General features: G+C 43.5%; 7 protein-coding genes across 7 annotated transcripts; 3 read left to right on the top strand and 4 right to left on the bottom strand.

The window, feature by feature from the left end:
- Nucleotides 1–280: 280 nt before the first annotated feature.
- Nucleotides 281–2,530, bottom strand: BDW43DRAFT_267105 (DnaJ domain protein). Its single transcript, XM_032040952.1, has 5 exons — nt 2,231–2,530; nt 2,132–2,175; nt 1,970–2,063; nt 863–1,917; nt 281–805 (listed from the first exon to the last, which is right to left on the bottom strand). Exons 1-5 carry the CDS (start codon nt 2,334–2,336, stop codon nt 665–667), a joined length of 1,440 nt encoding a protein of 479 aa, XP_031903343.1. The 5' UTR covers nt 2,337–2,530; the 3' UTR covers nt 281–664.
- A 301-nt stretch (nt 2,531–2,831) lies between these two features.
- Nucleotides 2,832–5,419, top strand: erg9 (bifunctional farnesyl-diphosphate farnesyltransferase/squalene synthase). Its single transcript, XM_032040951.1, has 4 exons — nt 2,832–3,225; nt 3,317–4,376; nt 4,430–4,612; nt 4,668–5,419. The coding sequence occupies exons 1-4, from the start codon at nt 3,161–3,163 to the stop codon at nt 4,767–4,769; spliced, it is 1,410 nt and encodes a 469-aa protein (XP_031903342.1). The 5' UTR covers nt 2,832–3,160; the 3' UTR covers nt 4,770–5,419.
- On the bottom strand, nt 4,807–6,269 carry BDW43DRAFT_323623 (ubiquitin carboxyl-terminal hydrolase; the record flags this gene model as incomplete). The annotated part of the gene is made up of 2 exons (XM_032049791.1): nt 4,807–6,001; nt 6,215–6,269. 2 exons carry the CDS (start codon nt 6,267–6,269, stop codon nt 5,310–5,312), a joined length of 747 nt encoding a protein of 248 aa, XP_031903341.1. The 3' UTR covers nt 4,807–5,309.
- Nucleotides 6,270–7,317: 1,048 nt separating this feature from the next.
- On the bottom strand, nt 7,318–8,528 carry BDW43DRAFT_323622 (tyrosinase family protein; the record flags this gene model as incomplete). The annotated part of the gene is made up of 4 exons (XM_032049790.1): nt 7,318–8,023; nt 8,079–8,201; nt 8,255–8,380; nt 8,431–8,528. The coding sequence occupies 4 exons, from the start codon at nt 8,526–8,528 to the stop codon at nt 7,318–7,320; spliced, it is 1,053 nt and encodes a 350-aa protein (XP_031903340.1).
- Nucleotides 8,529–12,025: 3,497 nt separating this feature from the next.
- On the bottom strand, nt 12,026–12,902 carry BDW43DRAFT_267095 (uncharacterized protein). The gene is made up of 4 exons (XM_032040950.1): nt 12,617–12,902; nt 12,540–12,559; nt 12,374–12,478; nt 12,026–12,305 (listed from the first exon to the last, which is right to left on the bottom strand). The coding sequence occupies exons 1-4, from the start codon at nt 12,783–12,785 to the stop codon at nt 12,180–12,182; spliced, it is 420 nt and encodes a 139-aa protein (XP_031903339.1). The 5' UTR covers nt 12,786–12,902; the 3' UTR covers nt 12,026–12,179.
- A 7,636-nt stretch (nt 12,903–20,538) lies between these two features.
- Nucleotides 20,539–23,786, top strand: BDW43DRAFT_323621 (Spherulation-specific family 4-domain-containing protein; the record flags this gene model as incomplete). Its single annotated transcript, XM_032049789.1, has 3 exons — nt 20,539–20,649; nt 20,713–23,453; nt 23,558–23,786. 3 exons carry the CDS (start codon nt 20,539–20,541, stop codon nt 23,784–23,786), a joined length of 3,081 nt encoding a protein of 1,026 aa, XP_031903338.1.
- Nucleotides 23,787–24,311: 525 nt separating this feature from the next.
- BDW43DRAFT_298112 (uncharacterized protein) lies at nt 24,312–24,577 on the top strand (the record flags this gene model as incomplete). Its single annotated transcript, XM_032044512.1, has 2 exons — nt 24,312–24,357; nt 24,408–24,577. The coding sequence occupies 2 exons, from the start codon at nt 24,312–24,314 to the stop codon at nt 24,575–24,577; spliced, it is 216 nt and encodes a 71-aa protein (XP_031903337.1).
- Nucleotides 24,578–26,182: the final 1,605 nt, after the last annotated feature.

The following is a 26,182-nucleotide window of genomic DNA, read 5'->3' as shown; positions in this document are numbered from 1 at the left end:
GATCAGATCTAACCGAACAGTATACAGATCCTCATTGGCATCTCCCCTATAAAGGCCCCGTAGTTATAACCTAAACAATGAGGGGGGCGTGAACCTTGTGGAAGCTACTCCGAATCGAACCCTAACAGCGCAACTTCGTCCTAAGGTTTGAATATTTATACAGTTGAAGCAAAACAATCCTTGTCTTGAGACCACTTATAATAGTAGGGAGTGTCTAGCAAGGTTTTATGTATGTGTACAGTATGTGGATGCGTAATCCATTATCAAATTATCTATATTGCACTCCGCTCCCCCGCCCGGTCAGATATATATATCGGTCAACCTATACCCATATCAAGACCGGTAAGAAAGGATGCACCAACTATATTGAAGACCAAACAAAGTGTTAAAATGTCCAAAAAAAAAGAAAGTAAAAATAGAAAAAATAATATTACAACCTAGATATGCGATTTCGACCATGGTGCGTAGGTTGAGGTGCGGACTGCTACAGTGTAAGGTAGAACAGGTAGGTATCCAACAATCTAATCCGCCCAGGAACGATCAGACAACGCTAGAGTACGAGGGTACAAGAAGAATGGTACATTAAAAATGGGAGAGTGAGCATAGTAAAGTATGCACAAAAAAAAAAAGGGGGGGTAATGGATTACGTATGGAAAAGAGGTATCTAAGCGGTGGATTCTTCGTGTTCATGCTTGGGCTTCTTCTCCTTCTTCTTCTTTTCATCCTTGCCCTTCTTCGTCATGGCATCCGCCATAAGTTGCTCGAATGCCATGTAGTCTCCCTCTTCCTCTGGGTCGCGCTCCGCCTGCATTGTGTTAGTGTCAGAGTATACAAAAAGGGTTGTGATATCGAAGAAGCCTACTTTTTGATAAATATTACCCGCAATGACCAAGGCATGAGCACGTTCAACACGTTTGTCCAACTTGACCTTCTTGTCGCCAAGAACTTGATCGCATACATCGCGCAGCACACTCTGAATCTCGAACTTGCTTCCGCGCCAAGCAGCCGCCAGGATCTTGCCCGTGACCTTCTTCTCGTACTCAGCTCTCTTCTCGTCGGTCCAGTCTTCGCCACCGCGCTCTTCCAGCTTTGCCATCTCTTCCATGGTCATCTGTGCATCGATGGCAGTCGAAATGGTGGTCCATGTCTCTTTGGCGAGGGTGCCCTTGTCCTTCAGGCGGGAGAAGAAACCGGAGATACCAAGGAACTTCTGTGATTTGAGAAACGAGCTACCCTTTTGGATGTATGTCTGACCGATCGCATGAAGGATTTCAAGACCAAACGACTCCATCTTCAGATTCTCCACCTCGAGGCGGATCTTCTCTTCGAACGCGCGGGTCACGTCCGCGCCCTTGTCCGTTTCAGTCCAGACACTAATCTTATCCACCAACTTCGTGGCTAATGTGTTGACTCGTTCCTCCCGAGCCTTCTTCCTTTCCAGTTCATACGCAGCCAAGCGCTCTTCCTGCTCCCGGGACAAGGCACCCTTCTTCTTCCCCTTCTTCCGCAGCTCCTTCTCCTCAGCAGACAGACCAGCTGCCTCCATCCGTGCCTCCTCCTCTGACTTGTCCATGATAGCCTGTTGACCGAGGTAACGACGGGGCGTACTTGTACCAGAGCTGGGCGTCGGGGTTGCCTTTTCGGGTATATGTTCAGAAGCGGCGGCATCAGCCGCAGGAGCAGGAGCAGCTGCCGGTGCAGCAGCAGTACCCTCCGCGGCGGTACCGGTCGCCGCTTTGGCCTCTTCATTATGAATATTAAGTTTCTCCTCCGCAGATGCAGCCAGCTCATCCTCCTCCATCTCCTGCATGGTGATATCCATGGTAGTGGTGAGATCCTTCATGAGCGAAATCTCACCGATAAGGTCGACGAACGCATTGCCACCAAAGATCATGCTAAAGAACTCCGACGGGTCCTCTGCACCTGGGGATTAGCGATAGACTTGCAGTCTACCGTGGAAGAGACATACCGAAACCACCACCGGGAACCGCGTCCTCCTTGCCAAACTTATCATATCGCTTTCGTAGCTCTTCATCGCTGAGGACTTGGTAGGCTTCTCCGATCTGGCGGGAATAGTAAGTATTAAGGGCCAGCTTGCGAGAAAGACAAGGGCTACTCAGGAGTAGCGTACCGCCTGGAATCTCGCATGCGCAGTTTCGTCATCGGGGTTCTTGTCTGCAGGGTGGTTAGGATCAAGAAAAACGGCATGAATGAAGTAGAAGGCCCGTACCGGGGTGAGTGACAATGGCCAACTTGCGGTATGCCTTTTTTATTTCCAATTCGGTAGCCGTGGGGGGCACACCCAGGGCATCGTAGTAAGTAGTATCTGCGACCATGATGCGGGATTTTGCGGAGTTCAACCCAACCAGACGTACGTATTATTCGGGTTGTCTCCAAGGTCACAGAGCCGCGAGAATTGAGGATGCGAGAAAGTGTGGAGAAAAAGGGAAGAGGGAAATAGGAGAAGAATGGAGGAACACGGCCAAGAATAGGAAGTAAGTAGTGTAGTATGATAGGTACACTAACTAACTTTTTTTTTCTGCCTGACGATGCTTTTCCGACAGTTTCGTCATGCGCGGGGCGCCGCATGACTTCCGACCAGAAAGGGTCGGTATTGTCACTGTATGGTACTCCACCACGTTAGCCACACCGGGTTCTATTGTTCTCCTGGTAATCGTTGGTTTTACGCACCAGCCTCCCCGCCTAGACACGCTAAAGACGCACCAGCCACAAGCTAGAGGCTCCAACCGAACGAAACGTCTTTCTGTTCATTTCATTTTAAAATCCTTGCTCTTCTTTTTCTTCTTCCTTTTCATCACTCATTTCCTCCCCTTTCCCTTCCCCTTTCTTCTTTTCTTGCCGCGTACCTCAATTCCTCCCTCTTCATCTCCTACCCTCTTATCAATTGATTGTCCTACCTCAGCATCATCCTCTCTTATCTTCTCCCAATTCTCTCTAGTCTGTGAGACTATTCGCAATCTGTCCACTACTTGTACAGTAGCAGATCTGGGGCCCCTTGCCGTTTCACTCCCCATATTCTTGTTTCCCTTGTCTTTTGTATGACTATTACCTTTAACACGAGCGTATCTATTTAATTTTCTTGTTACTTAATTTTTTTTTTTCTGTTCTCTGTGTGCATTTTTATTGTACAACCGTCACCATGCGTGCCACCGACGCTATCTATTACATGTTCCACCCCAACCAGTTGAGATCCATCATTCAATGGTAAGTTCTACTTTCAGGACGCGATACCCTTTTCCATCTGTGGAGGTGTATGTGCCAACGCTTACAGAGGCTCATTTGTCTCTTGCCATAGGAAAGTCTGGCACAACCCTGTCCATGAACGCGATGAAAAGAATGAAACAGAAACGCAGAAGGCTTGCTTCAAGTTTCTGGACATGACAAGTCGGAGTTTCAGCGCGGTGATCAAAGAGCTTCATCCTGAACTGCTACTGCCCGTATGCGTCTTCTACCTGACACTTCGCGGTCTGGATACCATTGAGGATGACACGTCAATTCCTCTCGCGACCAAAGAGCCACTGCTACGTCAATTTAAGGATTTCCTGGATCAGGATGGCTGGACTTTCGATGGCAATCGCCCCGAAGAAAAGGATCGTGAACTGCTGGTTCAGTTTCACAATGTTATCACTGAATTCAAGAACATGAAGCCGGCCTACCAGGCCATTGTCAAGGACATCACCGATAAAATGGGCAACGGCATGGCTGACTATTGCCGAAAGGCGGAATTGGAAGATGCCAGTGTCAAGACAGTGGAGGAATATGATCTTTACTGCTTCTATGTCGCGGGCTTGGTGGGTGAGGGTCTGACTCGCCTCTTCGTTGAGGCTGAGTTCGGCAACCCAGCGCTGATCACACGTGTCCGTCTACACAAGTCCATGGGACTCTTCCTGCAGAAGACGAACATCATTCGTGACGTGCGGGAGGATAATGACGACGGCCGACGATTCTGGCCCAAAGAAATTTGGTCCAAACATGTTGCTGAATTCGACGATCTGTTTAAACCAGAGAATCTCGAAGCTGCTCTCAACTGCGGCTCGGAAATGGTTCTTAATGCTCTAGAGCACGTTGAGGAGTGTCTGTTCTACCTCGCAGGGCTGCGTGAGCAGAGTGTTTTCAACTTCTGCGCTATTCCCCAGTCTATGGCTATTGCTACCCTGGAGCTTTGCTTCCGTAACCCTGACATCTTCAAGCGCAATATCAAGATCACCAAGGGTGACGCCTGTAGTTTGATGACCGAGTCAACGCAGAACCTTCATGTTCTTTGTGGTGCCTTCCGCCGGTATGCGCGTCGGATCCACAAGAAGAATACTCCCAAAGACCCTAATTTCCTCAAGATCAGCATTGTTTGCGGCAGGGTAAGAAGTCCTTACCTCATCATGTACCGCAGCCCCATGCTAACGCCTTCCAGATTGAGAAGTTTATGGACACCATCTTCCCTCAGCAGACTGCTGAAGAAGCCAACCGCAAGGTGGTTGGCGAGCTATCTGAAACCGAGAAGGAGAAGGCCAGACTGGAGGCTGAAACGCGCCAGGACATGTACTTTATGTTGGCTTTGATGGGAGTTATTGTGCTCATGGTCTCTATTATCATGGTATATGGTCTCAGTTTCTACGATAGTGATCAACTTTGCTGACATTTTGGTTTAGTTTGTGACTGCCTGGTTATTGGGCGCACGCTTTGACCTCGCGTGGCAGGAGTTGAGAAACGGCAACTTCCGCCCTCCTCCCCACCTTCGTGAGGAACTGTAAGCCTATGTTACGGATTTACGACACTTTTACTTTATCAGATGACTGCGGATGGAATTGTTTATATTACCCTTCCTGCCATTCCGCTATACGCTTAAGTAATAACGATAATATCTTCCTCCTTTCCTTGTCCTTTCTGCTTACCGCTACCTACTTGCTGCGTGAGAACAGTGTCGAACCAACTAGCACGGATGTCAAATTGCAATCTAGCCCTTTCATGGCTGTGGTTGTGCCGAAGAAGTGCTGATATCGAATGGAGATTTCTCCAATCAGTGACGTACTAGATGCGTGTCCTGCAGCTCTGCTGAGATGGCAAACATCCATTGACGATCTGAAACATTCTTGTACTCAATCCTTGTAGTGCTGCGTATCAGCGTCTTACTTAGTATGCTAGTTGAATGCCATTGATTTACGAATTGATCTTGCTCTCCATCTGTAGCACGTTCGCTATGATATGATAATAATAGGCTTCTGCCAACAAACACCACAGCCATTACACTCTTTCCCATATCTGCGTGCGGAGTATATCCATCACCCCCAGCTTCACACCCCAACCAAACCCACCAACGAAACCCCCAAAACCCCGAGTCCACCCCCCTCCACCCCCCTCGCAGCCTCCATAAACTCCCCAACCGTCAACCTCAACCCAGCATCTGAAACCAAATCCTCCCCCTTCCCCAGCACCCCCCTCTCGAAAGGCCCCGGCATCCCCCCATTCAACTCCCAAACCCGCCCATCCTCCCCCTTCACAAACCCCACAAAATGAAACCCATTATCCTCCGCTGGATCCGGCACCCTCGAACTACCCCCCCTAGCCGCCTCCATATGCGCCTCTTCCAGGAACCCCGAGTCATAAACCACCCTCGCCCTGTCCTCGGGCGCAAGCGGGATCAACTCCTCCCGTAGCCTTGACAACGGCGACCCCGCCGCAATATGCGCCCCGCCATCCAGATTGAGCACGCAGTGCAGGAACGCCATGAGGCCGCATGCGTGTCCGATTGTCTGCGGGATCCAGATTGGGTCGTTCGGTTTGGAAGAGGTGTATTTTGGGAGGGTGGATTCGAGGGTTGAGCGGGCGGGTTTGTAGATTGCGTGGGCGACGAGGAAGATTAGGGCGTTGATTGGGTGGGAGGTTGAGGTGGGGGAGTCCGGGGGGATGGTGTGGATGTCGTGGAAGGTGAGGTTTTGGATGGAGAGGGTGGTGGAGAGGTGGGTGTGGACTTGGGGGTTGTTTTCTGGGGTTTGGGTCTGATTAGTTTTGGATTTGGATTTGGATCTGGTATGAGGTGTTGGGGGTGGGTGTATGTGTGTATGTATGTATGTATGTATGTATGTATGTATGTATGTATGTATGTATGTATGTATGTATGTATGTATGTATGTATGTATGTATGTATGTATGTATGTATGTATATATAGATGGTATGGGGTGGGTGTAGAGGACGGACCGAGGGGAATGAAGGTTTTGACCCCGTTGATGATTTTGGAACCGGTGGAGGACATTTTTGCTTTGTTGGCGGTGGTACTGTACTTGATGATATTTGATGTTGTTGAAGGTGGGGGTTTTGTAGTAGGTGTGTAGTGGTGGGATTAATATCTGTTGATTAGGCGGACGATGCGTGACGCAACGGGAATCTATACTTGCCTTAGGCTAGTCGGGGATTGCCCGACATGCATGAATAGATGCATTCGCTGCAGTAAGGTGTCCTTCTAGTCGCGCCATGGAGGGGTGATTGCATAAAGTCTAAATTCTTTGATCGATATTGCTTCTAGATAATGCATATGTCTATCATCCGTAGTCTGCTACCTTAAGATGACCGAGTTTCGTTGCTATGTTATTGCGAGCGGGAAATAAAGCTATGGCTATACAAAACGTAAACTCGAGCCTTCACAAAGGTTATAAAAATGATCCATACTAAATATCTCTGTTTTTGCGTTTAGTATTACTTGATGACCGGCGTTTACAGTATAGGGCCTTCAGCAGAGACAGCCACTGGCATGATTTAGGGCAAGGTGAGGCAAGTCCTTCTATCTTTACCCAACGACTCCAATTAACTTTCGCAATGAGAGCAACAAAGTGCATGCTCAAGAGCCTGTATTTTTGCCAGTCCTCGGTGACTTTGAAGTAGACCCTCGCATACTGAAGGACGATTGACCAACTCGTCTCTTACAGCTATCCAAGTTAATTTACTCAACAGAGGAACCACCTGTACTAACCAAAATTATCCAGCAGCGAGTGGATAAGTTGAGAAGAGCGAACTAGAGCTATAGAGGGATTAAGAATGAACCGATCTGAGCTTGATCCTTAGTTGCCTTATGAATTTTTCAACTTCGCCATCAAGAGAATTCGTCCAACTAGCATTCAGAAAGCCTGGGATAAACTTCGTCTTGCAGATCAGTATACGAAGATCCTAGATACTGCCAAAGGAAACAAGCAAGTTTGAGTAACATTATTAAGAACGAGTCATCATCATCGAGAATTCAACAGCAAAGTATGCATTGTAAGTGTTCTCGGAGAGAACAACTTCTCAAGATCCCAAGCAGTTTTCAGTCAAGTATATACATAGCAATAACCGTGCTTCGTTGGATCCATGATTTTCTGGACCTCTCTTGAATGGGCTAACTCCCCAAACTCAACAGGAGTGTCAAGCGTTACCAGAGGCGCGTCTGGCGGATCAAAGATAATGGTGGTACCATTCAACGCGTTTCGCCGATTGACAGGATCCTGGTCTTGCCATTGAGCCCATAGTCTGTCGATCATAGCATGGTGCAGCATAAACGAAGGATCCTGCGGCGAGACGAATAGATCACTCATTACGCCTCCTACAGTACGGTGCCCTGCACCATGGGCCGCGATTATATTAGGATCACTAGGCGACATGACTGAGAGGAATTCAACCATATTCCGGGCTGCCAGCATTTTGTCAATCGTACTCTGGTTATTGTAATTAGATATAAAGTATGGATTGAAACTTCGCGTTAAGCAACGCGGCTTATAGTCAAAAGCGTTGGCAGGAATTGGGGCGTATGACTGTGCAAGACTGGCGTTAAACGGCCCTAGGTGCACCTGAAAGTTTTTAAACGGTCCAGACTGGACACAACCCCCTCCGGTCCCTCGAGGAAGACATACGCCCGAGGGACCGCAAGGGGGTTGCTCGTTCGGATCGTACGCGCCATTGCCAGAGAGTGAAGTAGGACTACCGTCGAAAACTGGACTTGCAAACAAATTGTCTGCATCGAACGCCCAGTTCCAATATCTGTAAGACTATTAGTAAATTTAGTCCCCTAATATTTGTAATGGTATTTACTTACGGTACGCTGCCTTTGTATCCACATTCCTGGCGTAATGCAGTTTCCCAGAGAAAGAGAAAATGGCGATGCCACGGAAGGAGGAGGCCATTGAAATGGATTTGGTTTGTATAGTTAAGATGAGACCTTAGTTCATCAATTGGAGCACATCGAGGAGTCACCAATTCAGTTCCACTTACACAACAAAATCATCCCATCGGTCCCTGGCCCCAGGGAACTCCTCATTAGGCAGGGTAGAAGGGAGATGGCGTAGACACCATATGGCATTGATATAATCTATCCGCTCAGTATCTTCCAGCTCTCTCCTGGTATAAGTTAGTATAGAGTTATTCAAGTGTGTGTTGCGGGATCAAACCATTCTTTTCTTGTGAAGGCTTTCTCTGCAGTGCATGATGCCGCTGCAGTTAAAGGAATACTGTAAATGACTGTGATAAAAAGTAATAAATGTCTCATGTTGCCAGGGGTGCCAAATAGAGGAGCTACGTTGTTTGGATTTTGTGGATATTCCTTTGCCGGACAGAACGGTTAGGATGTGCAGGCTATTACCGCTATATATATATGGTTTTCAGGAGTTTGTAGCGTTCAACTGAGGCATTATCAAATCGAAGACATCATAAGCACCTCCTACCGTCACGGGAGGTGCTTGCATGCGCGAATCTCCTACTTCAATTTGAGAGAAGCTCGTATATGGCTTCACCCTGCTGACAAGTGGTCTGTAAACCCATGTCTATAGAGGTAGTTGTTAAAGACATTTGAACCAAACATTGGTTGAGCTACCTACAATATCCACACGACCATGTTCTAGTACATGGCTAGCCTTTTCTCGCCAGGGATCAAGAGAAGGATTTGCCCTTTTCATCTTATGTCTTGGGCCGCGCATTCTGGTCATGAGAATGGGCCTTCTTTATTACTAGACAGTAAGTCGGATGTGTGTACTACGATTATTCATGAAAGGAAATCGTCACATGTAGTTTCAGTATTTAGCTATCATTTCAAGTTCCTATTGAAGGGTCGGTATGTTGATATCTTGACCTTATTGGCGTTGACATACATCATTGCTTTGAGTTACGATTGTCACTACTTCGCTCGTGACTAAGGTGATACAGAGAACGGAGCCAATCGCGATATGTGACACCTTTCGAATTAAGACCCTGGCAAGGTAGGACCAGATTTTCTCAGGGTAAATTCTATCACCCCAAACAAAGGAATGTGTGTAGAAGTGTCAAATCGCCTGGTAGTGTTCAGTGTTCTGTAGGACATGTGCCCATGTGGAACCTATCTGCCTCACCAACAAATCCAGTGAACTCCTTTTTCACCTGTACACATAGGTTACACGATCTCAATGCAAGGCGTCTTCCACACAGAGCTGAACGGTAGTCCGCAGGACCCCTAGCTCGGCATTGAGTTTCAAGGATATAGGCTATCATTAATTACGTAGGCAAGCGGAGGGAGTAATATTGGGGCTATCCTCCAGAGGGATGAGCAACCGGCTACATTTGATGTTAGGCATTATTGATTTGATGAATATTGGTGGTAGACAGGACTATTTCAAGTAGCCAGCAACTATAGCTATCTCCTACATTGCCCCCCTTTTGCATTGAGGATGTTTTCAACCCCCCGCGCAAGGCCAGTATTCTTGAACGCAGGATGGCGAGCTTACAATATTATGGTGTAGTACATCGTAAGGTCAGCAATGGGCACGGATCTTGATCCTTTACAAGCGCTTATCCCTGGTCTAAGAGGGTACACGTCTTCGGCTGATCATTGTTCAAGTGACATGATCGAGGCACAGATGGCTGAAGTCAGGATATCCCAGCTTATCTGTGTAACATGATACTAATCATGACCAGCCCCTGTGTCCATGTGCCTTGCGCCCAGAATACATATCCTATGACCACAATCCTGGGATTATATTAGTGATTGGTGCACTGAGCAGGTGCGGAGTGGCAATTGCCCAAGTATTACCCGCGACATCCGGTAGCTGTAGTGAAGAACAACATGCGCCCACCGTATATGATCGCCCCGTCGACGTAATCCATGATTTCAAGGTTACCATTTTCCAACACGCGTAGAATTTCGGAATTAATGGCAAAATCCGGAGTGAGTACTTGTGCTCTGCATGTTGGGTTTTATGAGGGTCAGCAGTACGTCAAAGCGTCCCTGTGATGAATTGTCAATGGGGAATTCCATGTTAACGTCGAGTTTCATAGAAAATGCCTAAGTCGATAGAGGGGCCTTGTGAAGGTGTAATGTACGAAGCATTGAGCACATTCGATTTCTTATTAAAGCAGTCTATTGTAATCTGAGACAATGCTTTTGGGGAAAGAGGTTATACTCTATAGAGTAAATAGGGTGCTGTTTGTCTCTAATCAAATAAATAAACCATAGAGTTAGAAACTTAAAGTTCTTTTTATTTGCGTCTGAAGCAGGTCAGTATAATTACTGTTTGGGAATGCCTCAATTTTATCGCTATCCTGGTGTGTTGTGGGCCAATGAGTATCATCTTTGGGGCATAGAAAGGTAGTAACAGGCGAATACGAGTGAGCAAAAGCAAGGTAGGTATAGCGAAGGTCTCTAATGTACGGGAATAGTAGACAAATATTCGTAATTCCTTGACTCCATCTGAATCTGACAATGTCTCGGGTGTGTCCCCGCATCGCACAGTATCGGCCTTAGGTCTGACCTACGAACCAGAGGCCTGTACTTAAAAGGCTATCCGCTATATTTCTTCAAAGCTCTTCGCCAGAGATGGCTACTTCCGGAAAGCAGTAAAGTCTGTAGTCCTCACCTGCCCACAACCGTAAGCCCCCTGAGAACCCTAGTTCGACCGTTCTTGTTCTGAAGATCTAACATTTCGGAGAACTCCTGCTTCCATACACTGATGAGATAATTGTTCTCATCGGGGGTGCTATTATTGATAGAGGTACCTATAAAATCATTCTAGGGCCTCGCTCCACACATATTTCCTATGTTAAACGGTAGCCATTAGATCAATTTTATCACCTGCAGCTACTTTTGACACAAGGCATACGAACACGTGTTGACCTAATGACTTGGGTTTTTAAACGAAGCTTTAAGCACCACATTAAATAGGATTTCGTCGGGGGCTGTGTGCAAATAATGGAATTCCTCGCGCGATCCGATATATGTCGCAAGTTGCACAGATAAAGCCTTTTTACCTTCCGCAGGGTCCTTTGAGCAGACGATCATTACATTCTACTAACCCACTACATGAAAACTCTCTTCTGAACCAGAATATTTATTTCTCCCTTAATTTGTGATGACTTGCCGTTCTCACTGCCTGCCATAGGACTTAGAGACACTAGTGCAAATACCAGCAAAAGTTAGAGTTGTGTTGCTACCCACCTAAACCACGGTGCTCTGTTGTTTCTACCTGTAAATCCCCCCGGTTTTCAATGTCAATGTCTGGATGTACCCCAGGGGCCGAACGAGGTTGGTCGTGAAGAGAAGCACCAATGCCGGAATCGATAGGTTCAGCAATTCCTTCTCTTGACTTGCGCTGATTTGATGGGTGTTCACTGGAGTCTCTCTTGATAGGCCAGCAATGGTTGCCGAACATATGACGGAAGAATGCAGGCAGCACTGGAAGGCTGCCAGCAATAATGCCGCAGCTAATTTCTGCGGTACTGCAACTAATTGTCAGTGGCTGGCTCTCCAATAAAGCTTTTGCGGCGTCATACGTCCAGAGGAACTCAGGAAACCAATCATAGGTTCGGTCAATTGTACTCATTGTTTGGATGCCCAATACTAGGCGGATTATACTCGCGACACAGGCGCTGTCTATCGTCAGTAATGAAGGAACTCCGACAGAGTCGGCAAAGAAACCGTACAAAGCTCCAGTTGCAAAAAGACCAGAAACTCCAAGCTTTTTCCACGCAGGGAGTTTCAGGCGCCAAATAGATATGATTGGTAGAAAAAGGAGAGAGAGATCTGAGAGTGTGTTGATCACGGCATTGCTTAGTATCACTGCGTTAATGTTTAGACAGTGACCAGGGACTTCGGGTTGCCAGATTTTCGCTCTTGGTATACAGGCCAAAATAACCGTAATGGTATATATTGCATAATAGAGTGAATTGAGCCAGATTAGAATGTATATAATGATAGAAGTCTTGCTTCTAGGTAGTGGGGCAAAGATTCGGAGATATAGTAGTAGTATAGATAGCTTTGCCAGGAAAATAAGAGGGCCGTATAGAATTTGGGAAAAGTTGGCTAACTATTGCTGAGCAACGCAAGTCTGAGCGAGCATCACGAAGGTTTCTGTTATGGCTGGCACTCACCTGTGTGTATCTCCGAAGGTCATCGTGCGCTACATATTCCTGGTGAACGCCACTACCATGCTTATCGGCTTCCAGAGAGATAACGCCGTACGCTATAAGGCCAAGCTGGCAGCAGACCGTACATTAGATCATCATTCATCAGAGCTGCCAGGGAAGACCTTCGCACCCAAGCTACGATACAGGCATCTGCGGAAGTCAGTATTCCGAGGTATCTATGGTTAGAAAAGAAGCGGATAGACTTACAGTCATCCTTTGTTGGGGAATGAATCACCAAAAATTTCACCAATACTTGCATCAGAACGACCAACGAGGTCACTGTTAGCGATACACTCTGACAAATAACGTCATATCTGCGGAGGGAATCTGGTTCATCTGCCGGTGTATGCGACATAGCAGGGTCACTGGGAACCATGTTCACACGATAAATGCGACATGGTAGTCCAACACCGTGCTAGACATACTTAAACAGATCACAATGGAATTTCTTACCCTTTCTATGTGATCTCTTACATATAGAAACGGGATCTTGTTTCAGGCGCGAACAAAAATCTTCGTGACATAAGTCATGAGTAATAGAGTTAGGGTGGAGCCCCAAGTGACATCTACTACGACATTATCTATGAATGACGAACCTGCCGTGATTTAATAGTTATGGGCTCTTCCAGTTGGGAAATTGGACAGATAATTTTGGTGCTTACAACAAATTCAATTCGCAAGTGCATGAGTTCCATCACAATATGGTACCTTCCCTCAACCTTATGGCTGGGCCTCAATATCCATGAGTATTCATTAATATGAATATGAATATCCGTATCGTGGACGACCTTGGGCTCTACTGAGGCGTGTAGTCATTCCCGTATAGCTTCTTGAATATAATCTGGAGAATTATTTTGGGAAGTCAAAGATAGCTAACTCCAATCATGAATACCTCGTTCCTACCGTAGGGCAGGAAACGCAGGTACGGACTAGATTCTAATTATCTTACTACACAACGCAACCTACCTATTATAAGACTCCCAAAAAAAAAAAATACAAACAGAGAAAAACAGAGAAAAACATACAACAGCCGGGATTCGCTGGTGGTCACCCACCCAACTACTAACCGGCCGGCGTGTGGCTTTAACGTGGCCAGAAGTCGGGTGGCTGCCGCCCGGGTGAGCTAGCGGGTGAGCCGCTTTAATGTCGCGCGACCGCGGGTGAGCTTGGGTGAGTGCACAATAGATGGGGTGAGCTGCCAGCCAACACTCACCCTAGCGCGGGCAACCTCGCGAAAACTTACCCAAATGTGAACCTTAATACCCACTTCGCTTACATGCTATACTATCTATTGGACACCACCCCCTTTTATTCTTGACTGCTGGGCTTTGCCAAAATTTCGTTAATTTTGGACTTCACCGAAGTAAACGGGTATCAAAAAGACACTTCCACTTCTCTTATATAAATGAACTTGACATATAATGGTCTTCATTTTCGAAACATGTCTTGATATGAAGAAACACCATCAAAGGAAACAAGGCCCATATCTATACAAATTAGGATACTCGTTAGTTATGGATAATTAACCAACCAAAAAAGGATTAGAATGAACATATAAATAATAGAGGGAGGCTGATAGAGCCCCTAGGAACTATTTAGAGGCAGTGGGCTTAGACCACTGTCTAGACACATGTATCTGTCATAGCTGATGGCTTGATAGTTACAGACATTAAACTTGATTAATAATTATTATAAATTTAGGATTAACCCTAAAGAATCTAAAAGATTAGCTAGTTCCTTATCTATATAATATTTCTTTCACTGATAAATTATATTTTAACTAAGTGTACTTATATAATTCAATGGCTTAGTTCTCTCTTTTTAATATTAATTTCCCTGAAATCACAAGAATAATAATAATAACTAATTAAATTAGAGAATATTCAGGTAGAACTGATAACTTATAAATTAGAAATAGATATTTACTTTATATAGAGTATATAATATATATATACTTACTACTATATTATAAATTATAAAAGTCATGGTTTTATAGCTAGTTTTATTGGCCTTACTGACTCTATATTATGTCTAGGTATTCAGGCTGGAGCTCTACTGACTAGTTAACTGCGCTTGTATAGTAAGAGTGAATACCAGAATCTACTAAGATTCAGCACTGTAATCCTAGAGTATAATATATAAGAAAGTCTATCCAGGTAAAGTTATAATATTATCTCTAATCCACTTATTATTAGAGAACATGGCTTACAACTAACTTACCAGTGATTCTTATAGTATAGTATAAGCTTATTCTTAATTTATAGTATTGCTAAAGGTCTCTTTAAGCCTAATTTAAAGATATATAAAGAATTATACTTAAAAAGATTTTTTCTATTAGTTCCTCTATCTATATTAAGCTCTGGATCATTATTATTTAGTATATTATATAGGATTTCTGTCTATAGTAAGATATTCTACAGCTTCAGTATAAGCTTACTAACTGTAATATAAATCTGTATTCACTGCTTTAGATAGCTAACACTATCAGGTCTCTTATTCCATACAGTGGCCGGGTAGATAAGGTAAGCCTAGATATAGTTATCCTTAATAAAGTTCTTATTAAGTTTAGAATAATATTTTTCTCTATTTCTTAATATATTAATAATAGTGGCTTAGAATATCTTGTTATCTATTTAGTCCGCTAGATCCTGCTATACAGTGTTCAGCAAGAATAATATATTCTTCTATCAGTATATAGTATACATACCCTTACAACTAATTATATATATAGTTATGCAGCCGGAAAAATATATTATACCTGTACTGTACTGCTACCAGTACTTTATACTGCTAAAAGTCTTTATTACTCCTGTACTTATCTTCTCCACTGTGGGCGCCTCCTTGTATGGCATGATCAGCTCAGTAAGATACAGCAGCTTATTTTTATAGAATATACTGATATTCCTGTCTAGCAGTTCTATATACTTCTACAGGGCTATAGTATTCTGCTTAAAGTAGATAAAGCCTAATAAAACATTATACAAGTTACTTATACTAAGATAAATAGTATCAGCTAATATTAGTTTTAGATTATACTTTGGCCGCGATTATTTAATAACATAGAGAATATACTCTTTAAGCTAAGAGTCTTCTATAACTGTTTCTGTCTTGACTATCAGTATAAAGAGTAGACTACAATATTTTCTTTTTTATATATAGCAGAGAGAATCCTTACCAGATCTAAATATATTTATAGAGATAGTAAGGGCCAGTCATGCTAGTAATTACAGTAATCTTATAGTTAATAACTAATATATTATCTTAGATAGAAATAAGAGATAATATATCCTGTCTACTTCTAATAATATTTCTTTATACTGTTGGCTAGATTTATAAAGTCTACTAGCTAAAGAGACCGTGGAAATATAAATTTAAAAAAGAGAAAGAGTTAATAGAATAAGTTACTATAGTTCTAGTACTAATATAACAAAACTGACTCTTCTTTAATCTCTAGAAATCACAATACTAATTATAGATACTTAATCAGAAAATAAATCTAGCTCTAAATATACTCTAAATAGATTCTCAGGTCTTTTCGCTTGTCTCTATTAGAAAAAGCTAAAGAATATAAAATAATACTACCTTCTAGATACTGTTAGATAAGATATATAGTCTAAGCAAAATCTTGCCTAGTCTAGAAATTAAGCAGACTAAGTATAGTCTTCTGGATATTAGAATCTCGCATACTCTCTACTATCTATATAGAACTTTTACTATAGGTTTTTCTGCTGCCTGATATAATTGTTAGGTCTATACCTGTATCCAGCAGTAGCTTGACAATGTTAGGCCTAGTACAGTAAATAATATAGTGTAGAGATATATCCTATTTATTAAAGATTATATTCAGATTAAGACCTTTATTAAGAAGAAACTGAGTCTTGAGCTCTACTTAATAGATATAAAAAGCTATAGTAAATATTAAGAGATCTACTAATAGTATAACTCTATATTTAATATATAGATTAAGAAGAGAAAGATCTTTCTTCTTAATAGTTATAAGAATATAGTCTAGAGAAGATATTTTTCTTAGTCTATAAAGATTAGAGTTAGCGCCTGCTAACAGTAATTCATAAACAGATACAGGATTAATTAATATACTATTAATTATAGAATCAGTCAGCTAGTTAGCCTGCAGGTCTAAGTCTTTAGCTAATTAGTAAGTTAAGACTAATATATATAGAAGAAGAGACTCGCTATTAGAAATCCTTAAGTTAGGGTCAAGACTATAATCCAGGAAGTAATAAATAATACTCAGGTACTGCTATAGATTTAGTTCAGGAAGAGACACTACCATTAATACTGATATACTAGTACTGGTATTAAAGAGAGCGGCTATAATTTTAGAGTATATAATATATATTACCAGCTTAAGTCTCTTATTAAGATTTTTAGTAGTTAGTCAGCTAGTGGCGATAGCTTCCTGGGTTTTTAATAGATTACTAACAAGACATGCATGGAGAAAGATATAGAGAAAGATATTATTAGATTCTATTATAATAAAACTAGAATAGAATAGAATAGTAAGTTTAGTTTATATAGTAAAAATAAAATAATAATAGTTAGTTACTCTAAAAGTTTAATAAAGTTAATATAGAAAGTTAGACTGTATAACTTCTGTTAATCTGGTATTAGTCAGATTCTAGGGCTGCTATTAATTAAAAGTAGTTAGTTTAGCAGATAAATCTCTTTTTATCTCTACTGTATAGAGTAGCTAATCAAGATACAGAGCTCTTCTCTATATATTATATAATAATATAACTTAATAAGTTATTCCTTAAAAGAAAGTATAGCAAGTCAGTTATTTAAGTATTTTAAGATAATATTATCCTTAACTTCTTAAGAAGATTTACAGTAACTGCCCTGAGATATAATTATTAGCTTAGCAGTAAAAAATCTCTTTAATTAAGTAATATCTATAGAGTACTACTCTAATAAATAGATCTTGGATTTATCTGCCAGAATACTCTTAGAATATTATAATTATAAATTCTCTATTAGAAAAATAGATTACTATACTAGAAAATAGAAAACTCTCCTTCTGCTTTAATAGTCTCTATTTAGTATTGGGTATAGAAAAAGCTAATATTGAATAGTTAGCATTATAACATAATATATAATAAGTACAAGTATATAGTTATAGTCTGACTGTTACTGAATCCATCTTTAAAGACTCTTTTAAGGATACCAGCTGCCACTGAATCAGGGCAAGGCAAGGCATGCTCTAAGACAGTCTTATTAAAAGTAAATAACTTATATAGTTAACTGTTAGAGATATATTACTCTGACAGGGACTCAAACATTAGTAAAAATTCAATATATCTAAGTAATTCTGGCTGGTGTCTTCTAGTCTAAGCAGAAATTATGATCCAGTCTGTTTCTGAATTCTCTGAATATAACCAGAAATAAACTGGATTCTTAAAGCCCTAGTAATCTAAAGACCTATTAATAGCTAGCCAAGATACAGAGCCTTAAATAATATTTTGCCCTATCTGTAGACTATCTTATAATCTTAATAAAGACTATAAAGATTAATTAATAATTCCTAATCTATATATCTAATTTATTAATTTATTCAAGATAAACCCAGAGTTAAATTAGTACTATAGCTGACTTTAACTCTACAGTAATCCCTTGCTATAATGAATTAATTTATTATGCCGGTAAGTCTTGTTATAGGAAGATATTTGTTATATAGAGAGACCCAGTTTTGGTATATATAGCTATTAGATAAACATATTGTTACAGATCCTTATCTAGTTAATCTGACTCTAGCAAACACGCAAGAGCAAGGCAGAATAATAATAATTAATACCAAGAAGAAAGCATGTGACCCCACTATTCATGTTAATAATATATAGAAATATAGTCATGATATAATATATTATACCGGCAACATAATATACTATGACAGTGGTATAATAAAGATATATAAGGACACCTATTTATATACTTAGCTTAATTCTTCATGACTAATATATTCAGTTACTTAAGACCTATATTTGCAATTATTACTATGCCACTATTAACTTATTGATACTACCTTAACTACTTTATATATATATTTAGTAGGCCTGGCCCTTTGACCTTGAACTACTATCTTATGACAGCAACTTTATGGACCTTTCAGACCTTAGTAGTCACCTAGTTACACCTAGATCTTAGTAAAGCCCTAACCCGGAATACCTTCCTTAAGCCCAAAACCCAACCCAGATTAGGTTAGATATAAATTTCTGTTAGGTTACCCGGAATACCTGCCTAGGTTTTATTATATCCTGCTGTATATCGTTGTACATTGCTGTCTTTGGATATAAGTGGACAGTGATTTTAGCATAATATATCTTGTCTTATAATATTGAGATTTAATCAGGGTAATTCTCTTTCTTACTGAAAATGTTTTAGTTGAGTTTATAGGGCTTATATTAAGTATAGAGTAGAGTAGTTATAATTTAGCCTGCATTTAGTATATAAGAATTGAAATCTGATATACCTTCCTAATTAGGCTTAGGTTTCTGAGATCCCAGTCTAAATGTCATGGATAAGCCTTACACTTAGGCCCTCAATGGCGTGTTGTGGTACTACTCTGGAGTATATATAATGTGCCTTGGATATTAACTCCAATCAGAGTTGATTATAGTGGGTCTTTTGCTTAGTGGAAAGGCTTATGTATTGAATTGCTAATCCCAGGGGCAAATTCTTTCACGGTGCTTTTCATTGAACTGCCTGTTCTGCCCGAGATAAACGGCTATTCGTGACCAAAAGTTCATGTGACTAAGGTGTAAAAACGAAGCCTCCTACACACAATTAATATAAGCAAGTCAAGCATCATATAAGCATCTTAGATATCATCAGATTAATCAATATCATCAAAAAGAGCTCAAAAGAGATCTAGATTTGATCATTTAAGACATTCTATAAATCATATTTTACCTGATGTTTGGACTGACTGAATATCTGACAACTATCTTCCTATCCAATCCTGACCCTGTTGTACCTCTTTGACCTACATCTTGTCTATCTACCTGTATATACCCTGGCCTGTAGCTTGCCCATGTATTAGCCCTGCTAGCCTGCCTGTCACAACCTGCACACTGACACCTTTCATATATTATTTAACGTGAGAGGTATTAGATATACTGTGATGTTTAGTAATCTCCTAATGATAATAATGGCGTGCTGAATGAAATTATTGTATTGAACTTTTTAGAGTAGCTCGGCTTGGTTTGATCTTGGCCCGAGCAGAGACTGCACAATAGTCCGCTATACAGTAGTTAGAACTTAGGGCCGACCTAGTGGATTCGTTGGAAGGTGGGGTCTTCTCCAGTCTTTTTCTTTAGCTATTTCTAGTCCTAGACTAACTAACCGATAGAAAGGTACTACACCGTACAGTTAAGCTAGTCAGGTATGCTACTAATTCAGAGTGGGTACAGGAACAGTTGGCACTGAAAATCCCCTTAGCATTAGCCCAAGCATTTAGCCGAAGGCGCCGAGTATAGATTTGTTTCCGAGACATTAATCTATTACTTAAATTACTCTCTTGTTATACCTTTTACTCTCCTACTCCCCTGATTCCCTTGTTACATCGCCCCACTTCCCCAATACAAGTAAGTACAGTACATACACTGCTATGTAACACTTGCTACAAGCTTAGACCTAGAAGTCTCTCCAATTCCGCGGTAGTAATCGCTAGTTACTCCTAGGCTGATCTATTCAGACCGCCTCTCCTAGGAGAATAATACTAAGATGATTGTATGATTTAGTCCTAGGGGGTTTTAAGGTTTCTTAGGGCTTATGGAAAGCACAAGAAGATGGCTCTAGAGAATACCTCTAGTAGACAGGATATGTGTATACAAGTATTGCAAGCCTTATGACCTCCACTTGGCTTACTTTCATTCCACCATTCCGACTGTATCCTCTGCCCTCTGTATCCTACCTATGTACAGTACGCTTATCTGAGCTTAGCATTTCGGTAGAGCTAAAGAAGGTGTGGAGGCCCGCTTCTGAGCTTCCTTACTATAAACAGATGAAGAACAAAATCAGTTGACCTGGAATCAACATATATAATAGTCAATACACTCTTTCTAGCACCTCAAGTTTTGTAACTACAATCACTCTCCTTTTCTTTGGACGTAATGGCGCCCCCGACACTTTTTTTAATCTCTCTTGTTCTCTTCTCTATACTTGCTCATGCGAATGATGAGTACTTTACCGTGGGTGACCTTGGCCAGTACACCACTGATGGAGTGCGATTTTGCCCGATTCTCACTGTTTTCTTCATGCTTGCAAAGCATCTGACGCCTCTCTAGGTTCCTACTCCCGTCCTCACCGGGTCTGTAATTGAATTCACGGCTGTTGGTGACCCGGCTAAGGATGGACTTTTAGCATTCCTATCCCCGGACATGCAAACCAATGTGAAGTCTGCCATGGATAGCAACTGCGCAGCGGAAATTGACACAAAATGCTACCAAGAGGTTCTGGACGTTCTTGAGGACTCTAACCGGATTCTCAAATCCCGCAGCCTGAATCAACGCGCACTAGAGCCACGTCAGGTTGATGTGCTATCGGCCGGCGCAGTCTTGATCGCCGCCTTATTATTTCCGATCTTCTACAAGGGGGATGAGGTGGTCCCAGTGCCTATCAAGATCCCTCCGGAGCAACTAGAGGATTCTTTTGACCTAGAAACTGCTACTGCTATCATCGTTGTCACTGATAACACCAAACCAGAGCAGACAGTCACGCAACCTCCAGAGCAGGACAGGGCAACTGGACTGCCAGCCACGATTACGACCTTTGCAAGTGCCGGCAACGGCGCGAGCGCAGGAGATGTGGGCATCGAGCTGGACTCAACGGTGGCGGCGCACCTCCAGGCACTGCTTTCCGGCTCGGACACAAGCAACTGCGAGGTGGGCGCTAAATTCTTCCTCTCCTCCTCCCTCTGGGCTAGCTCGCTGGACATGACCAGCGTCATCTGTGGTGCGGAGCACATCCTTGCCGACAGTATTGGCCGGGACGGGTATCCCAACTGGCTTCTCATGAACCAGGGAAGATTTCCGTGGACCAAAGCAGAGGTTGTGGCAGGTCTGAACACCGTGGTGCAGTGGGCACTCATTCAGGCCAGACGGCTTAATCCGACTATCAGCCCATCTCATCTCCATGGCTTGGCTGTCGGGGCCTTTGCCTTGTCGTGGGCCTACTTTAACAACGGGGCCATCACGACCAACAATGTGATCCCCTCCGCATCGCTTCAAGGGGGTCCCAGCGCCACGGTGTGTCAAGCGCAGACGGCGACTCAATGCGGTGTTGAATGCGGCGTCCAGCCATGGGCCCCTCAATTTACCTGCTCAACTGCCTGCTCAACTGTCACGAGCTGCGACGCGCAGCCCGCGCTCACCACAACCCTCACAACCACCATGACTGCCATCGGCTCGGACCCGACGGGGTCTTCTTTGACTGGCCAAGGGCAGCAGATTGCTGTCGCATCATACATCAACCCTCTAGCAGACCAGGCAGCCTGGAATCGGCTGATCGAGTATCCTGTGAAGAAGATGCCCATCTTAGTTGCCAACGTCGTGAATGGCCCGGATTCAGCCGTTGACAAGAACTGGGCGGATGTTATCCAGCGAGCTTCGTCTGCCGGTAAAACGGTCCTCGGCTATGTGCGAACTGGATACCTGGGCGTGAGCGACCAGAAATTCCAAACGCGGCTGGGCTCCGGCGATTTGGCGGATTGGACAGCTCAGATTGAGGAAGATGTTGATATGTGGTACATGCTTTATGGTAGCAACATTGGTGGCATCTTTTTCGACGAGGGTTGGCCTGAATGTGGCGACAACAATCAATACGCGAACCTATACAAGTATATCAATGACTATACTAAGCGCTCCCATCCTGGCGCATTTACAGTCCTGAATCCCGGGTCGCCCATAGCGTCTTGCTTTGAGGATACCATGGACACGCTGCTGACTTTTGAGCTGTCTTATGAGGCATACACTAATTCCTACACACCTAACAATTGGACACCGAAGGACCCGCGGAAACTCTGGCATATCGTATACAACGTGCCGGAATCCGCAGTTAGTGAGGTAACCAAGTTAGCTAAGGAGCGTGGAGCTGGCTTCCTTCAGCTCACAGATGACACTTTGCCTAATCCATATGACACTCTGCCTGGCGATTCCTATATCCAGAGCATGATAGGAGCAATCAAGGGCGGTTCTCTGTTGAATACTGAAGCATCATCCTGGTTATCTGGAAGCGCAGCAGGAGCGGTGTCTGGACTGTCAATCTCGACCTCAGACTATACTTCTGCCAAATTGTCCTGGAATGCGGCCTTGAATGCTCTTGGGTATTATGTATATTCGGGGAATAGTGTTATTGCAAGCGTCCCTAGCTCAATGACTACAATCACTATTGGCGGTCTCCAGCCAGGAGCTAGCCACACATTCCACGTAAGCGCAGTGGGAGGAGGTGGTTATATAGGTTCCTCTTCCAATACTGATACGGTCGACACCAAACCTTTGCCAAACGGGAATACTATCACCAACTACCACTCCTCTCCTGGGGCAGACTCGACCACTATCCAGGCTGATATTCTTGTTCCTTATGCTTTCATCCGCCTCTATATCTGGAACTCGGTGGGATGTGAGTTTGACACCGATCCGGGATGGAGCGTCAACTTCAAAATTGATGAGTATGTTTGTACCCACTACATGGTCGAGGGCACCACGCTATACAGATACAGTGGCACACTTCCTGAAGGCTCCACAGCCCCACCATGGGCATGGTCGGTAGTTGGGCCTATTACTCTTAATATCAAGGACTACACATATAAGTGGACATTACCCCTGGGAACTTCTACTATTGACACAAGTAAATTCGTGATTCAGGCTCAAGGCTACAACCCCCTGACCAACGTCTTTGAGCCTGACCCCAGCGCCTATGACTGCAAGGGCTCATCCATGTGCACGACCCCAGATTTTCTGAAGTGGTGCGACCACGCTGTCAATACCCTGCAGCGAAATGACAACCTCTTCTACTTTACTACTTCTGCGTGAGTAATCTCCCATTCTTTGTCTTCAGTCATTGCTCCACTGGCATGCAAAGGTCTTATTATCCCTTGTACACTTAATGACATTACTGATTTTACCCCTCTAGTAATGAAACCGGAATTAACCAATCCGGGAATTGCTGGGGCGATCAGACTCGAGGCTGCGGCGTCTTTATCCAGGGTGATGCCAGCTGCAGCATCAGTGGTAATGACCTGTGGAATGACTACCAGAACATCCGCAATATTGGCGGCTGTTCCAAGTGTGGCTCGTTCCACAGGGAAGACAGCTGTCTGATTACCATTAACTATGTCTATCAATGTGATAACCACGGCTAGACTGTGGCCGAAGGAGGGCCTATCCTCTCCTACTTATAGCTTGAAGCTGTGTTCCTTTATTCGGTTTTCAAAAGATATTAAAGGTCTTTATAAGAATTATTATACTAAGCTAATATTATAGAATTATATAAGGGAGATAATGATTTCTATTTCACTCTTTTAGATTCTTCCTGATCATTCATCACTTATGTGCAGATGACCCTGACTGAGTCTTGTGGTGCCTAATTCTTCAGATGAATCTTCCTATTCACTTTCCTCTCAGGCTCCCTGTTTTCCGCCTGAGAAATCTCTTCAAATCCTGGGACCTGATTTCCTGTTCTTCAACCCCCTCGTCTCTGCATCCGCCAACGACAACCATCAGCTTTTATCTTCAATAACGATTTATCATCTCAAGTCAAACCAAGGCTGTCCTGTGTATGTATTCCTTCTGGTTTCGCCAGTTTTGCGCGACTCTGGGTAAATGTGTGGCGTGCCGTGCGCGTTTTGTGTTACTGACTTCGGTGTTTCTTAGTGTTCTTTGCGAAAATGTCTGCTCCGTTAAACTCGTCCTATCCGGGTGCCCTCATATCCGGTATGCTGCTCTGTGTGTCTACGTTGAAAGATTCGTTCCTAATTTTCAAGACTCTATCGAGAAATTTATTCTTGAAGCCGAGGCCAGACTTACTGAGGCCATTAATTCCCTCCAGGCGGCCAAAAACAGTCTTCAGCTGATCGGTCCTCTCTCGGGAATGCCAGGTACCCTCCTCTCCGCTCAAGAGAGACATAGTGGTTTGGTGATGGGCCATAGGTAGTTGGAAAGCTCTGCGGAGATCAGCCGTGAGGCTATTGAGTCTCTTAAGACTGCTGTTGGTCTGATGTCCAGCCGTTAATTAGGGCAAGGCTGAGGACGGGAACCCTCTTCGGGCTCCCTAGGTCCCTCTTTTCTTCTTTTCTTAAATCCTGTACTTAGCTAATTCCTCCAACGGAGAGACATTCTGCTGCTCTTCCATAATAGTCTACTACCTGTAGCTTCCCTGGCAATGTTTTCAGCTGTTCTTGACTAACATTCTTAATTTTCTGTTAACATCACCTGGTTACTTGAATGAACTGGGATTACCACTTCAACTCAACCTTCAACATGGTTATCGGTAGTATCCTACCTTGCCTTTGCTTTAGCTCTGGTATTGTAGGATTTCCTAATGGGTAGGTTATTCTCCGGGATTCTTGAGTCTTCCATGGTGTTTTCGTCCTCGGTACTGACTGGCGAGACAGACTCTTGGTCACCCGGGCTTCCTCCGGTTCCTGTGACCGTTTTGGGCATTCTTCTGAATGCTTTCTATGGTATCCTCCTTTACTTTCTCGGAGCATACCACTGAACGCTCCTGGATTTCCCACTCTGATCCCATTGTTGTGGACAGCTTGTTGTAGGTATGTGGCGCTGGTTCCGCGGTGTCCAATGTCTGTCGAACTTCGATTGGTTTTGCGATGCTTAAGCCTTTCTTCAGTCACCGTAGAAGTGACTCAGACGTCCATAGGCTCTCTGGGTCCGTGTAATAGACGGGGATCAATCGTTGGCCATTTGTTGGGTTCCTCAGCATTCCGCCTCCGGATCTTCTAGCACGTATCCCCAAGGGGTGTGCTTTGAGAGCCTTGTATGATCTGAACCATTTACTTTGGACTTTTAGTTCGTTATCCCCTTCTTGCCTCTATCGTCGGTCGGCAGTCGCGGTTGTATGCTTTATAAGACATAAAAGGGGGCTTGTTTTAGCATGGGGGAATGATTGTGTTGCCATCAAGAAACATATCGAGACAGCGCAAAATCCACTGGTTTGCTTCCAATGCAGGAAACAATATTCAGGCCACAATAGGCTGAAGAGACATTTCTGGGCATCACATTTGAACGATAGTAAATGTAACTTCTGGATCTGTTGATTGGGCCTGAAATAAACCTATGTTTGCATGCGGAGATACACCGGCTTCGTTCTTGATCTTCTCTGCCGGTACATGTAATATTAGGATTTTTTAGAGAATCTTTCTTACTTATGCTGGTAAATAAGTCGGAGGCTGACCCTTTCTTCCCTTCCAACGCAGTACTTGTAACAGATTATAGTCATCCATTTTGATTACTCATGCTAGTATTCCAGGGGAACGGCGGCGATAGGCAGGGGTGTAACTTCTGCCATTCCACCATATTCCATAGACTGGCTACACAGCTCCTCAATTCTAGTTATACAAGACTCGATGCGCTAGTCATGCCTCGTCGTCTCGTAGTTAGCCCGACGAGCTCCGTACGTAGCTGCGCGCTGCTGTAGGCTGCATGTAGCCTTCATATCTGGCTTTTGTAAATAGGCGCGTGGATCCGGCACTGTTGGAGCACCATGCCAAGCCCTGGCTATTTGGTGCCTTGTCGCCTTGCT

Source organism: Aspergillus alliaceus, assembly GCF_009176365.1.
Source record: "Aspergillus alliaceus strain CBS 536.65 unplaced genomic scaffold BDW43scaffold_8, whole genome shotgun sequence".
Taxonomy (NCBI): Eukaryota; Fungi; Ascomycota; class Eurotiomycetes; order Eurotiales; family Aspergillaceae; genus Aspergillus; species Aspergillus alliaceus.
The sequence above is the reverse complement of the archived record's forward strand: the minus strand, read 5'-3'. Positions and strand labels throughout refer to the sequence as shown.

Bases quoted from the DNA above. Each gene is read 5' to 3' on its own strand.
- BDW43DRAFT_267105 (XM_032040952.1), bottom strand. From the start codon at position 2,336: ATGGTCGCAGATACTACTTACTACGATGCCCTGGGTGTGCCCCCCACG. The intron at 2,176-2,230 runs GTACGGGCCTTC...ACCACCCTGCAG, and splicing joins GGCCATTGTCACTCACCCCG to ACAAGAACCCCGATGACGAA. The intron at 2,064-2,131 runs GTACGCTACTCC...TATTCCCGCCAG, and splicing joins CGCATGCGAGATTCCAGGCG to ATCGGAGAAGCCTACCAAGT.
- erg9 (XM_032040951.1), top strand. From the start codon at position 3,161: ATGCGTGCCACCGACGCTATCTATTACATGTTCCACCCCAACCAGTTG. The intron at 3,226-3,316 runs GTAAGTTCTACT...CTCTTGCCATAG, and splicing joins TTGAGATCCATCATTCAATG to GAAAGTCTGGCACAACCCTG. The intron at 4,377-4,429 runs GTAAGAAGTCCT...AACGCCTTCCAG, and splicing joins TCAGCATTGTTTGCGGCAGG to ATTGAGAAGTTTATGGACAC.
- BDW43DRAFT_267095 (XM_032040950.1), bottom strand. From the start codon at position 12,785: ATGGTTCCCAGTGACCCTGCTATGTCGCATACACCGGCAGATGAACCA. The intron at 12,479-12,539 runs GTGCGAAGGTCT...GTCTGCTGCCAG, and splicing joins ATGCCTGTATCGTAGCTTGG to CTTGGCCTTATAGCGTACGG. The intron at 12,306-12,373 runs GTGAGTGCCAGC...AGCAATAGTTAG, and splicing joins ACCTTCGGAGATACACACAG to CCAACTTTTCCCAAATTCTA.